Raw genomic sequence first — 13,662 nt, forward strand, 5'->3', positions numbered from 1 at the left:
TCTTATTTATTGTAAGGTACTAGAGTAAACAGTGGCCTCTTCCTTTCTTCTCTCTGGGTGCCTGGTACTGTGTAACTGCCACTTGGGAAGGTGGCATGAGACAAGCACAGTCCCCGCTGTCGTGGAGCATGCAGTATGACAACGGTTTTGCTCGATGAGTGCATGCACTGAATGACTCACTAAGGTCGAATCAGAATCTTGAACTCTGGAGGTCATTTTCATGCAGTTCAGCAGTTCTGTGCCTTTTTTTTTTTTTTTTTACAGCTGTAGAACAGAAACAGTGTTAAGAAGCCATGCCAAGGTAAATTGAATTGAATAAAAGATAAGGGCCCCCGAAGTAATAGTGTAAACCATGGGGGAAATATGGCTTATGAAAACTTGATTTCTACATCAACCCTCATGAATATATTCTAACAGCAGAGTACTCCTGTAGTGACTTTCACTTCATGGCAGCGTTCCTCCTAGGTTGTCATGTCCATGTCCGTAGTGAAACAACAGTTTCACTGTGTGCCCCCTCATGCTGCTGTTCACGTTCCCCTCCCTGCTGTAGGCCTCGGTGGGGAGGCAGTGCCAGGCTTGCCTCAGATAGCAATGACCTTGAACGTTCATAGTCATTCAGTGAATGTACTGGGTTTCACAGTCTCCCTGGTCTCCAACAACTTGTGGACTTACGTGTGTGTGGTATTGGGTGTGTTCGTTCCAGTTACCGACTAGAAACAGAAGGGCCTAGAATAGGATGCTGTAGACAGCAACACTGGATGTAACCGATATGTCTGTTCTGAAACCATTGTCCTTGGCAGAAGGCAGGGGAGCCCTCTTTGCTGGCTTTGAGGAACAAGGAGGCCATCCTTCCGAGTTCATTGTGTGAGTTGTGTCACCTGTGAAGTTAAAATGGAGCATTGCCTTTCTGCTCGTGTTTCCCTCTCATGATGGAATAAACCCTTCAAAGTCACTGCCTCTCATCATGCTTGGAACACAAACACATGGCCACAAAAAGCCAAGGTTACCAAAATTATACATTTCATAGTTGACAGGGACTCATCCAGCCTGTCATGTAGTGTCACAATCGTTTCTGACATTCTTCCCAGGAGGAACCTGAGTTCCTTTCTGGGAAAGCGAACATTTCCAGCTTTTAGCTCTCTGTAGGTATTTCATCCATATTTCAGATTATTATGCTGTATGCTGTTGTTTCTTGGTTTTTTTTTTTTTTTTAAGTTTTAGCCATCCTCTATCAGTCTGTTATGAAGAGTTTTTAGCTTTCTTGTCCTCTGTCAATCCACTACCTCTTCCTTCATCCTTCAGATCACAATTTTTAGTTACATCAGTACCTAATGTTTATGTTTGTATTATTTTGGCGGCCAGTAGTATTCACCTACTAACCCAATTAATATACTAAAATCTTTTTTTTTTCTTATACGGTTCATTAACTGCCTCTCTTGTTGGTTTTCAGAGTTTCCTCTGACCAGCTGACTCTTAATTTCCAAACTACAACCATGCTTTTTAAATCCTTTAATGTTATTTTCCACATCCCAGGCAGACACATCAGTTGGTCTTGTCAGTTTCATTTTCTCCCACAGACACGCCCCTGGAGCCCTGTGTCCTCCAGCCACACTCAAGGCTTGCTGCTTGGCTGATTCCCTTTCCCCTTTTTTGGCCCTGTTTCCTGGATGCCTATCTCCCTCTTCTTGGTTTGCTCATTTATTTGGTAGAGCATATCCTCCAGTCACTTCCTGATAAAAGGGTGTGTGGGAGGTAAAATTTGAGACCCTGCATGTCTAAAAATATCTTTATTCTCTTTTCATACTTGACTGATAATTTGTCTGCTATAGAATCTTAGGTGGGAAATCATTTTGCCTCAGAATTTTGAGAGCATTGCTCTTTTGTCTTACAGCTTCCAGAGATGCTATTGAAAATTCTGATGCCACTCAGTCCTTTATATGCAAACTGGTTTTTGTCTCTGGAAAATGTGTTCTCTTTATCCCATGACTTCTGAAATGTATTCTGAAATTTCAGTGTGCCTTGGCGATGGGTCTTTTTAAAAATTGTTCATTGTTCTGAACATAGGATGGACTCTTTCAACTGGAGGTTCAAATCCTTCAGTTCTAGGAAAATCTCTTAAATAGTTTCTTTGATAACATTCTCCTCTCTGCTTTCTCTCTTTTCTCTGGAACTCTTGGTCCTCTAATTTTCTTATCCTTTCTCTTGTATTTCCCATCTTTTTCCTTGGTTACACTTTCTATGAGATTTACTCAAATTTATGTTCTAGCTCTTTAATTATGTTTTTATTTCCACTATCACTTTTTAATTTCCAAAAACTTTTCACTAATTGTTGCAGCTTTTTTTTCCTAATCCTGTTTTTGTGTGATCACAGTTTGTTATTGTTGTTTTGGGTTGAGATTCTATTTGGTTTTCAGTTTCTGTTCCTTTGAGCCCCTTTATTTGGTTTGTTTTGTGCTGTGTCGTTTCATGTTGAACACCTTCCTCAATCAAATGTATGCTGGTGTTTGGTTGTCATTTTCAATTAAGAGCAAGACACTAAGAAGCAAATTGGATGGTCTGTATAGAGGTGGGAAGAACTTGGCAAGGATGGGTTTTATATCATAGGATGATTGCACAGGAACCTACCTGGTTTGATGGGGAATCCCCAAAGTCTGCATCTATTGAACTTTTCTGTGGAATCATTTGGTTTCTGCAGGAAAGAATCTTCCAACCTTCTATTTGGTGGTTGGGGGTGGGGCTGCCAGCATTCTGGGAGCAGAGCTGAGATCCTGTCCTTCAGGATGTAGACTTCCTTTTAGGGCTTCTGTTTTCAGTACAGTGCCTCTCTCTGCCTTTTATTGTTCCTGAGGTTCCCCCAGTCTGGAGCCCGTCCAGCTTCTTCACAGAATAGATATACCTTCTCCTGACTGGGTACAGGTGTAATCGTCTACTGGCTGCCCTGGATGTGACTAGAGATTTGGTGGTCTGATGCCTCTTCATAAACAGAATTTGTATCAAGTTCTTGTTTGCAACCCCTCCTTATCCCTAGCCTCATGTGCCACCTGGTACCTCTCATCCCTGAGCCTTCCCAGGGTGTGTATGTGTGAAGGCAGAAAAGGCACCTCTTTTTATGGCCATGGGATTCACTTTCTCAGTTCTGCTAACTTACCTACTTTTCATCTTCCAAAAAATGTTCATATTTATGTTTACTGTTCTTTCTCCTGTTTGTATTCACTTGCACTTTGATAGGGATCAGGAATGAGCAGAAGTAAAACACATGTTCAGTTTTTCCCAGTTAACTTGATTTTAGGGGGGTTTGCACTGTTCTGGATGGTTTTGTGTCTAATTGTTTTATGTTGGTAAGTTTTGTCTTTCTCCGAAGATCACAAGCTTCTTTGACAACGGGGATGGTTTCATGGGCTCCTTGTTATCTCTTCTTTTAAACCTCAACAGTTAAATATGTAGAAAGCATTTTAGTAAGGATGTGTCAAATTTGTTTGAGTAAGATGAAATCTTTTTAAAATTAGACTGACTTTGGACAGGGCTTCCTTGTGTTGGAAAACTGCCAGCCCTTGCTGAAGTTCAGCGATAAATCTGCCTTTGCAAGGATAACTAAAAGAGAAAAACAGTGAAGGCCTTTGGCAAAAAAAGGCTGATGAGACAAACTGTTGTTTACACCTTAATGATTTAGTGAAATTGGTTGGAAGATTGCTCAGAACCTCTCTTACCCTTCATGTTCATTGCCATTGCTCTCTCTTTATAGTCAGTGATGGAGAAGGCCCTTTCCTGACTTGGTGCTGCTCTGAGAGTCTTTGACCTCCTGAGAATTAATACAGGAGGAGACCCATATAGCCCAAAGTTGTTTTCTCTCAACAGTCAAGTTCAAGATCCTGGAGAAACTAAAAAAAAAAAACATGCAGTAGCAGTCAGAGGTGGGATTTTGTTTCAGTGCCACATTAATTAGCTGTATGATAAGCAGTAAATCATCTGAAATTCAGTTTTCTTACCTATAAGATGAAAACAATAATATGTACTTTTCTACTCCATAAATATGGTTGTAAGGGTCAAATATGGGGAAACATGCATGTAAACACTTGAAAATTATCATTTTAAACTGACCATGTAACCACGGTATTCCGGACCCTGCTACCCACCTACTGACTGGACATCTATCTGCATGGGGGAGTCCAAATTCGTTTCAGCCTTAACTAAACCAAAACAAAACTTTCTCCCCTTCCCCTCATTTTCTCCTCTACCTCACAACATCCCATTCACAAAGCAGAGCAGCCCTGGTTTTCCTCCTGAATTTACTCTCATTGTGTATTGAATTTTTCGCTTCTCACTCACCCTGTGCCCCTACCCTGATTTAGTCACCAGATCCTTTCTGTTTTCTCTTGAATCTATCCTTTTCTCTCTGTCTTTATGACTGCCTTCATTCAGGTCCTCACTGCATGCTTGAATTGCTGACTTCCAGCCGGGCTCCGTGGACCTAGTCACACACCACTTCCACTCCATCATCTACACAACTGCCTGGCAAAGTGATGTTTTCCCCCCCAATTCTGAAATATATCAGGCCATCGCAACAGCATGATGAATAGCAAATTAGTCATCTACGTTCCCATCTCCCAGCTGTCAACAGAAGGATTTCTCTAAAACCTACATCTGATTACCCCCCACTCAGAGTTTGGTAGTTTCCAAGACCCTTCATAGTTTGGCTCGGCCTACCTCTCCATGCTTGCAGCCACCATTCTTTCACTTTGGAGCTCCAGCCACTCACAGTACGTGCATTGGCCGTTTGCTGGGACTACTTGAAAGACCTTGAGTTTGGGTGTTGCCTCTTTGTTTCTTCTGTCCGGCCGATTCCTTCTACGCTTTAAGGCTCTGCTCAAGTATCTCCTCTTCTGCAAAACCACCCTTATTTCCATTTCCCTATAAGCTACCCTTGGCATACTTCCTTCTCAGAATGTCACACACTGTTCTGTGTTGTCATTTGTTTACTTGCCTGACTTCCCCACTGTAGGGTGGAGACTGTGTAGCACCATGGTATATGGAAGGTAGTGCATAAACATTAATTGAATCGAACTGGATTGGACACTCTGCCGGCCCACTGAGATGCCTGCCGTTGCTTGTCTGTCTGAAGGAAGCAGTTAAGTGGCTGGACAACCACATGAAGCAAGCTTACTGCCAGCACAGAGCCACTTTAGGATATCCTTCAGTCCTGAGATCTGATCCCATAGAATAGTCACAGATGAAAGTGGGCTGGACACTTTGGTTCTAACTTACGGTTCTTCTGTTCCTGTGTTTTATAGACAGACATCTCAAATGCAGTATTCTTATATGTCCCTTCAAGAGATTGCCATTTTTAATGGATACAGGTGTAGCGACTCTGTTAGTGCATAAAGACCTACTGCAGGTTGGTAAAAACCCAGTGTTAGAAGTTGCAAGCTGGTGGCCCTAAGCCAGTTCCTTGCATAGTGCTGTGCTCTTGGAAACACAAGGGATTTCCCCAAAGAACTTAAAATACGTGGTGTGAATGAGCAGCGTAAAGAATTCACTGTGGTTCAAGGTCAAATGTGATAAATGCTGTGGTGAAGGTGCCATAGATGATCTGGAAAATCTGAGGTGGGTGAGATTAATATGAGCCAGTAGAGCCACGAAAGGTATTATGGATCAGGGCACATTTGAACTGGGCGACTTACTGTGCTGGATAGAATAAGCGTCTCTGTGTATTTTCTGCTGTTCTTACTTGATTTCACAGAAACTTCAGCAGTTTTACCTAAGGTTTTTGCCTGAGTTTTGCTAGGTCTGAAGAGTGATATGTAGATTTAATTGTGGGTGTCGTTGACAGATCTTTTAATCCAGATCCATCTTTTAGAGACTTAGTGTCTGGTCATGATGGTTTGGACTTCAGAGTCTCTGTCCCTGCCTCTTGCTTTGAAAGTGCTCCCCCTCTCCTTCAGTGTGGACTTTGTATCTTTCACCAGAGCCTGACATATAGTAGATGCTTAGTGGACGCTTATTGACCTCAGCGCACCTGAGGCCTTTGTAAGCCTGTTCCCTGGACATAGAGCCCCCTGCTCCTTCTTGCTCTCCAGCCACATGTCAAACATGCTCCTTCTCAGGCCATTTGCATTTGATGCTCTCTCTACCTGTCCCCCTCAGACATCCAGGCCCCTCCTTCCTTCACTGAATTCAGATCTCTTCTCCAAGGTCACCTGCTTAGAGAGGTATTTCCTGAGTCTGAGAGTGCCCGATCTGCTTCCTTTGTTTCTTTATGGCACTTACCATTACCTGCCACCATATTTCTATTTATTTGCTCACTCTCCCTCCCTCTAGAGTTCTGGGTCCATGAAGGCAGAGACTTTGTCTTTTCTCATTTGCATTTCCAGGCCCTGGAACAGTGCCCAGCATGTAGGGGGCACACTTAACTTAGCTGTTGAATACATGCCCAAATAGCCCTGCGAGCAGACCCTCAGTCAGCACCTGCCTCACTGTATAGAGTAGGCTGTGTCTGTATGGCTGGCCTATTCGTCTTCATCACTACCTCTAGATCCAGCATGCCACCTGCCATGGATCAATGTATAGTCAGTTTTTAAATGAATGGAGAGAGGCATTTGAGGTGGGATTCAAAAGCCATAGGTTCTCATCAGTCATATTCTTCCTTGCCCTCTCCAATATCGTTACTTTAAAAAAATATATTTATTTAATTGGTTAATCTCTGCAGCCAACATGGGGCTCAAACTCTCAACCCCTGAGATCAAGAGTCGCATGCTCTTCGGACTGAGCCAGCCAGGTGCCCTTCCAGTGTCTTGAGATGCCATCTCCAATTTGGGTGTTTCTGAGTCACAGAAGGCAAGGCTTGCTGTGCTCTGGCATCATGTCCATGTGGTTGGGTTGCTGTGACACGTCTTAGGCTTCTCAACCCTAATGCAACTAAACTGGTTCAAACCAGTTTAGTTCTAGTTTCCACGAGCCATTTAAGCCCTGAGGAGCCTATCACAGTAGAATTTACAGATGCAGAGAAAGATCTGGAGGATTAAGTGACTTGTCATGCAACTGGCAGTGGTAAAGGCAAGTTTTGAATAACTTAGGTGGGCTAACTATGGAGCCTCAGCTTTTCACCTGGGTTGTGCAGTTGCTTCATGCAGGATTGCTAGGACTCCTCTAAGACCCATCAAGGATACTGCGACGGTTTGTTCTACAAGTCGAAGGCAGCCATTGCATTTCTGTACGATCTGTATAGGTTAAACTTTAAGAATCTCCTGGACCATTTTTCGCCCCCTCTGGTTTTCTTGGCGTGTTTTATTTTGCCTTTGTTTGTTGGTGAGCAGCTCTTTGGTACTTAATGTCTTAGAAAAACCTAACAGGACAGCTGTGATAGAGAGGAAGACCCAGATTGTAAATAGCTCTTTTCTTGGGCTGCCAAAAAGGAAGACACTTGGGTGGAGGGGGATGTTACCATCCTGTTTGAAGCTAAAATTCTAAGCAGAGAGATTACAGTTCTCTGTTTTCATTTAGCTTTTATTTAATATAGCCCCCATCTCCTCAGATTTCTAGATGGGCATTTAGACAAAATGCTAGTTAGAGAAAAAACAGGGGAGGGGCGGAAGACCTTACTAGTTGGAAATGTTGCCGCTGAATGCAGGAAAGTCCTTATCTTTCTTCCTTGTCTTCTTAAATTGTGTTGAGGGAGTTCTAGTGCTAGTATAGGACACCCAAGCTTAATCACCTCTAAACCAGAGACATAGAGGTAAAAGTTAGAAAGAGAAAGAGCATGCTCAGTCCTGCCTTTTTTTTTTTTTTTTTAAATTTTTTTTTTTTCAACGTTTATTTATTTTTTTTGGGACAGAGAGAGACAGAGCATGAACGGGGGAGGGGCAGAGAGAGAGGGAGACACAGAGTCAGAAACAGGCTCCAGGCTCCGAGCCATCAGCCCAGAGCCCAACGCGGGGCTCGAACTCACGGACCGCGAGATCGTGACCTGGCTGAAGTCGGACGCTTAACCGACTGCGCCACCCAGGCGCCCCTGCCTTTTTTGTTAAAAGGGAGGGCAGTTTTGGGGCACCCGGGTGGCTCAGTTAAGCGTCCAACCTCGGCTCAGGTCATGATCTCACAGTTTGTGAGTTCGAGCCCCACGTCGGGCTCTGTGCTGACAGCTCAGAGCCTGGAGCCCACTTTGGATTCTGGGTCTCCCTTTCTCTCTGCTACCCCCCTGCTCACACTCTGTCTCTCTCTCCTTCAAAAGTAAATATTCAAAAAAACATTTTTTTTAAAGCAAGGGCAGTTTAAAGCTTAGTTCTCAGGTCACTTCAGGACCTGAATTGAGATCGTTGACGAGCTGGCACATTCCTGAGGGGGTCTGAGGAGCTGACAAACCTGTGCTCCTGACTGCGTGGCCCATTATTGGTATTTTCTTTTTTCCAGCCCTGTTGCTTTATTCCAGTCATCTTGCTGTCGGATTATTATTCCAGCCTTGTACTGATGCATCTTTACCTCATCCTGTCATCCCAGTTAGATCGTCAAGTCCTTGTTTGGCCAAATGGCAAGAACTCTATAAATGGGAGTTTTGGATCTGCCACTGATTTGAGGCAAACAAGTTGTTTTTTGATTCTTAGGTGTCACCTGTGTTTTAATGGACTGATGATGTGTTGTCTGGTGGGTCAGTTTGAAAATAAGTATGAAAACCATACCTCTTAGGTTTTCCAGACCCATTTCATTTACTGCCGTCCTCACCGTTGTCAGGCATAGGCATACAGTTTTCGGTTTAGAAAATAAGGTTATCGTACATGGGTGACAAAGAGGTATGATTGCTTTTAACTCTTTGTTTGGAAGTTCCTGTAGGAATCCAAGCTTAATGGAGGATGGGGGTTACCAGGATGTACCTCAGGCTCCTGACCTTGTCACAGCATCCTTAATTGACAACGAACAAATAACTTAGATATCAAAGCATGTGTATCTTCTCTTTTCACTGAAAATGTATCTCAAGGCTTTAAACCTAATATAGACATGCCCATTCAAGCGGCCCAGATCACATATGTTCAACCGTTTATTATTAACAGTTGGATGTTTTTCTTGGTTTTCTTTTCCCTATGCATAGTTTCTTTCCCCTCTTTCTTTTAAAAAATTATTATAAAAATACATGAATGCCTTCTCATTGGGTTTTAAACAGTGTGGTAGAATACAGAGCAGAATGTGAGAGTCCCTCCTCATCACCTGTAGGTTCCCCCAGCACACATTTCCTTTCCCAGAGGGAACCACTGTCAACACTTGGCGAGCCCTCTTCACATCACCATCTGTCGTGTGTACGTGTACATACACATTGCTAAAGCAGGGGCTCATGTTTTGTGTACTACACGATGCCTTCTTTTTTTTCACATTCCCCTAACACAGTGTATCTTGGGAAATCTTTCCATGTGAGGACACTTAGGTCCAACTTGTTTTCTTTCCTTTGTTGTTACTGTTAATGGTTATATAATTCTTCGTATGGGCACACCTGAGATTTAACTGCCCACCTACTGATGGACATGAAGTTTTTAGTTTTCACTCTGGTGGTGAAGCAGAGTCCTGTATAAGCATGTGTCTTTGTGCATGTGTACAAGTGTTTCTGTTGAATGGTTGCCAGGAAGTGGAAAGGCTGGCTCAGAGTGAATGCCTATTTTTGGTTTGGTGGATCCTGCCAATTGTCTTCCCGAAGGAATTCACCAATTCAAACTCATACCAGTGGTATAGAAGAGTGCTTGTTTTCCTGATCTTTATAAACACTTTGTTTTCATTTTTGTCAGTCTGATTGGTGAAAAGTAGTGTATGTTTATTTTACTTTCTTTTATTTCAAAAAATTTTATTTTTAAGTAATCTCTGCACCCAGTGTGGGGCTTGAACTCACAGCCCCAAGATCAAGGGTCGCATGCTCCCCTGACCAAGCCAGCCAGACACCCCAGTGTGTGATTATTTTAATTTCATTCTTCCAGGCTGTGCCTCTGTAGAGCTGACCTTGTCTGATTTCTGCTTTTTAGGAATTCTCAACATTCTCAGTTACTTGATGAATCTTTTCTTATTTTCTTGTCTGACTCTGTTTGTCTATTACCCGTCTGTGGTGTAGGGGTAGGACTCGTTTCTGTACTTCATAGAACTTTAGACAGGAGATGGAGTAAACTTATGCATTGAATCCACTATCCTGATTAGTTTCGCTTATAGATTCTTTCTATACAGTATTAACCACTTTGTTTCTTTTTCTGTCTTTAACATTATACTATCATCTCTTTTCTTTTTTTTTTTTAATTTTTTTTAATGTTTTATTTATTTTTGAGACAGAGAGAGACAGAGCATGAGCGGGGGAGGGTCAGAGAGAGAGGGAGACACAGAACCCGAAGCAGGCTCCAGGCTCTGAGCTGTCAGCACAGAGCCCGACGTGGGGCTTGAACTCACGAACTGTGAGATCATGACCTGAGCTGAAGTCGGATGCTTAACCGACTGAGCCACCCAGGCGCCCCTCATCTCTTTTCTTATTACATAGCAATATAAGCATATAAATATGGTGTTCTACTCTGTGCTGTAGTTCTTCATCATAATCATTTCTCTATTGATGGACTGTTGGGCTATTTCCAAAATTTTATTGTTATAAGTAATGCAGCCTCCAACATCTGAGCATAAAGTCTTTGGGCCCAGATGGTTTTACTGGTGATTCTTTATCATTTTAGTGCTCTATGCCAGTGATTCCTAAATACAGAAGTGGGTAGATAGCTGCCCAGCTGATCTGTGAGCCAAGCCTAACACCTGTCCCATCTAGTAGGAATAACACAAAAAGCAGAAACTTTAGATCAGCCTCATTTATGCATGCAGTTGTGAAAATCCTAAGTAAAATACTCTCAAGTAGATACTCTTAAGTACAGTTCACTAAGATGGACATAATGGATAATGGCCAAGTAAGTTTTATTGCAGAAATGAAAGAAAGGCTCATTATTAGGAAACATATTGGTAATAGCATATTAGTTGGCTAAATGTGAAAAACTGTGATTATTTTCACCGATGCAGAAAATGCATTTAAATTAAACAGTTATTTAAAAAGAAAAAAAAATTTTTTTTAAAGTAATCTCTGCACCCAGCATAGGTCTCAAACTCACAACCCTGAGATCAAGAGCTGCATCCTCCACCAACTGAGCCAGCCAGGTGGCCCTAAACAACTATTTTTAATAACATTTTTAGAAGGAAAAAAAAAAAATAAGATACTTCCTTTACATGTTAGAGTGTTTACCTCATACAGACTACCAACGATAGAGGCATTCTCATTGAAAGCAAGGACAAAACAAGGCAGCCCTCTACTACTTAATATTATTTTAGTAGCTCTGGCCAGTGGAGTAAGGTGTGAAACAGAAGTACGAATTAAGGCTTTGAGGATTAAGTGAGATGACATTGCAGCCTTCCTAGTGCAGTATTTCTGATTCAAATAAGGCATTCACATTACAGATTTTGTTGTTATTCTTCTTTTTAGCAATAAGACCTTCACAAAGGAAAGACCAGTTGTCGCTTGCGTCTTAACACATGTGTCTTGGTGCTTTTATTAATGTGGGTTCTTTCATCTTGGTTCTTGCTGGTTAATTCATCTGGATTATCCGTAGGTCTGTGTTGAGTCAGTCTTGAGTCTTCAGTCACCAGCTTAGAGGTGGGTGTCCAGTACCTCTGACTGGCTGAATGGTTGGTTCAGTGATACTTTTGATGGCCTTTTAATGAACTGTTCTTACAATCCTGGAAGTATTCAGAGGCATGATTCCCAGACTGTGTGAATAATGTAGTTAAACGTGAGAAGGGTACATGGGGCACCTGGCTGACTTAGTCGGTAGAGCATGAGACTCTTGCTCTTGGGGTTGTGTGTTCAAGCCCCATGTTGGGAATAGAGTTTACTTCAAAAAAAAAGTAACACTTCCATGACTTATCATAGAGCAGAAATGACTTATCATAGAGCAGAGTTCAAACATATGCCAGAAGAGAAAATGGATTCAATTTTAAAAAATAATAAAAGTAAAAACGATGAGAAGGGTACAGAAGAGCAAGCTCTTAAATGATGACACTGTTGTCTTGACACCTGACTCCGCAAATGATCGTGTATCCTCAGTGCTGTGCACTTCTGTCGTAAATAGCCTCTGTCCTTTATTGGGAATCATGTGACTATAACTAGTTTGGTTAAACACCGCAGAGAATTATTTTCTAAGTAGCTAGCTGGCTCTAAACTTTTTTTTTTCCCTTTACTTCCTCTATAGCATCTGGAGGGGGCCAAACGTGAACTGTGTTGACAGCACTGGGTACACACCTCTACACCATGCTGCTTTGAATGGCCATAAGTAAGTATTTTTTGCTACATTCCTACCCAACCCTTCAGAACCCAGGCTTTCGGATTGTCTTTTTTGATTCCTATAAAGGATCACTAAGCCGTAGTGTTGAGGAACAGGGAAAAACAAACTAAATTTAGTGTATCCAGAATTCCCAAGTCTCTCTTCAGTGTATAATTTAGGCATCCTTCTCTACTCCACCCCCAAAAAACTCCAACCAAAGGTTAAGTTTTACCTTTTTCTTCTCTTTGTCCTTTTCTGTTTTGAAATGGTGCAGTCCCACACAATGACCTGAATATGGGGGTCACATTTGGGGCAGCCAGGTCATAAAGGGGCTGGGTAATCTGTTAAGTAACCAGTACCTTTGTAAACTGGAAATAGATTGGCTGGTCTCTTCTGTTAAAGGAGTTAGTTATTTATTTACTCTGTCTTCTTGCTTGCCATTCTTGCCTCATAAAGTAGGCCTGGTAGACAACAGGAACCATTCTTAAGGGGAAAGATACATAAACCGTATGGCCTATTTAATTCTCTTAGGTATTGGTAGTAGTTGTTGAGGGGAGGGTTTGTGCAGCAGGTTTTATGGAGAAGCTGTGCTTCAGGGGGAGTCTGAGAGAAGATGACATAGGTTCAAATGGTTTGGCAGCCTTTCCCAGAGGGCACTGCCTTTCAAGTGAGAGAGAATGTGACGGCTCAGCCCCGGGGCAGGCACAGTAGTGGATGCAGTGAGTAGATCGGCCAGGATGTGGAAGAATGGAAACCAAAGTGTAACAGAACAGAGGGTGTTATAGAGATTCTGAGGCTTCATACTCCAGGAGATAAGAAGTAGAGGTTCAGTTTTTATGAGGAGGGATTATTGGAACCATTTTAGATTTTGCTGAGCAAGGAGCAGGACCCTCACCACCTTGAGGTATTCTGTAACACCTGTGTGATATTTGGCCCAGCCTAACTGACTCTGATGTGCCAAAAACAGGTGATGATTGTTCCCTTGTACATTACACTTTTCTAAAGTATATTGAACATGATCATTATGTCTTTTCTGTAGCTGTCTTAGACAAAGCTGACAGTAACTCTGTGGAACCCCCTGCCCCCATAACTAGTGGGGTGACCTGAATTAAAGTGAATCTTGAACTTAAGTGACTGCAACTTGTTAGCCAAGTTTCTCTCCAGATGCCGTTGTTATTTACAGTGGGGGTTTTCTTTGACCTCGTGTGCATGGGGGTAATTCTACATTTGCATCAGCTTGATTTAACAGTGTCACCAAGAAGAAAGCCAAGTCCTTCTTCTTTGACGTATCAAATGATACCAGATGTGTCTGGCTTATGTTCACAACAACTTTAACTCTGCTCTGCCTGTCTGCTTT

The 13,662-nt window shown here is 42.3% G+C and overlaps 1 protein-coding gene and 1 long non-coding RNA gene across 8 annotated transcripts in view; one reads left to right on the plus strand and one right to left on the minus strand.

Annotated features, from left to right (window-relative positions):
- The window catches only part of ANKS1A (ankyrin repeat and sterile alpha motif domain containing 1A), a 178,197-nt gene that overhangs the window by 58,013 nt on the left and 106,522 nt on the right, over positions 1 to 13,662 (plus strand). For all 7 annotated transcript variants that reach the window (XM_045497962.1, XM_045497965.1, XM_045497961.1 and 4 more), the window contains exon 2: positions 12,234 to 12,314. In XM_045497962.1, the coding sequence (XP_045353918.1) occupies positions 12,234 to 12,314 (81 nt within the window). The remainder of the gene's footprint in view (positions 1 to 12,233; positions 12,315 to 13,662) is intronic.
- Positions 3,646 to 5,786, minus strand: LOC123608282. Its single transcript, XR_006717166.1, has 2 exons — positions 4,705 to 5,786; positions 3,646 to 3,878 (listed from the first exon to the last, which is right to left on the minus strand). It is a non-coding gene; the product is annotated as an uncharacterized LOC123608282 (long non-coding RNA).

The sequence above is a fragment of the Leopardus geoffroyi genome, chromosome B2, assembly GCF_018350155.1.
Source record: "Leopardus geoffroyi isolate Oge1 chromosome B2, O.geoffroyi_Oge1_pat1.0, whole genome shotgun sequence".
NCBI lineage: Eukaryota > Metazoa > Chordata > Mammalia > Carnivora > Felidae > Leopardus > Leopardus geoffroyi.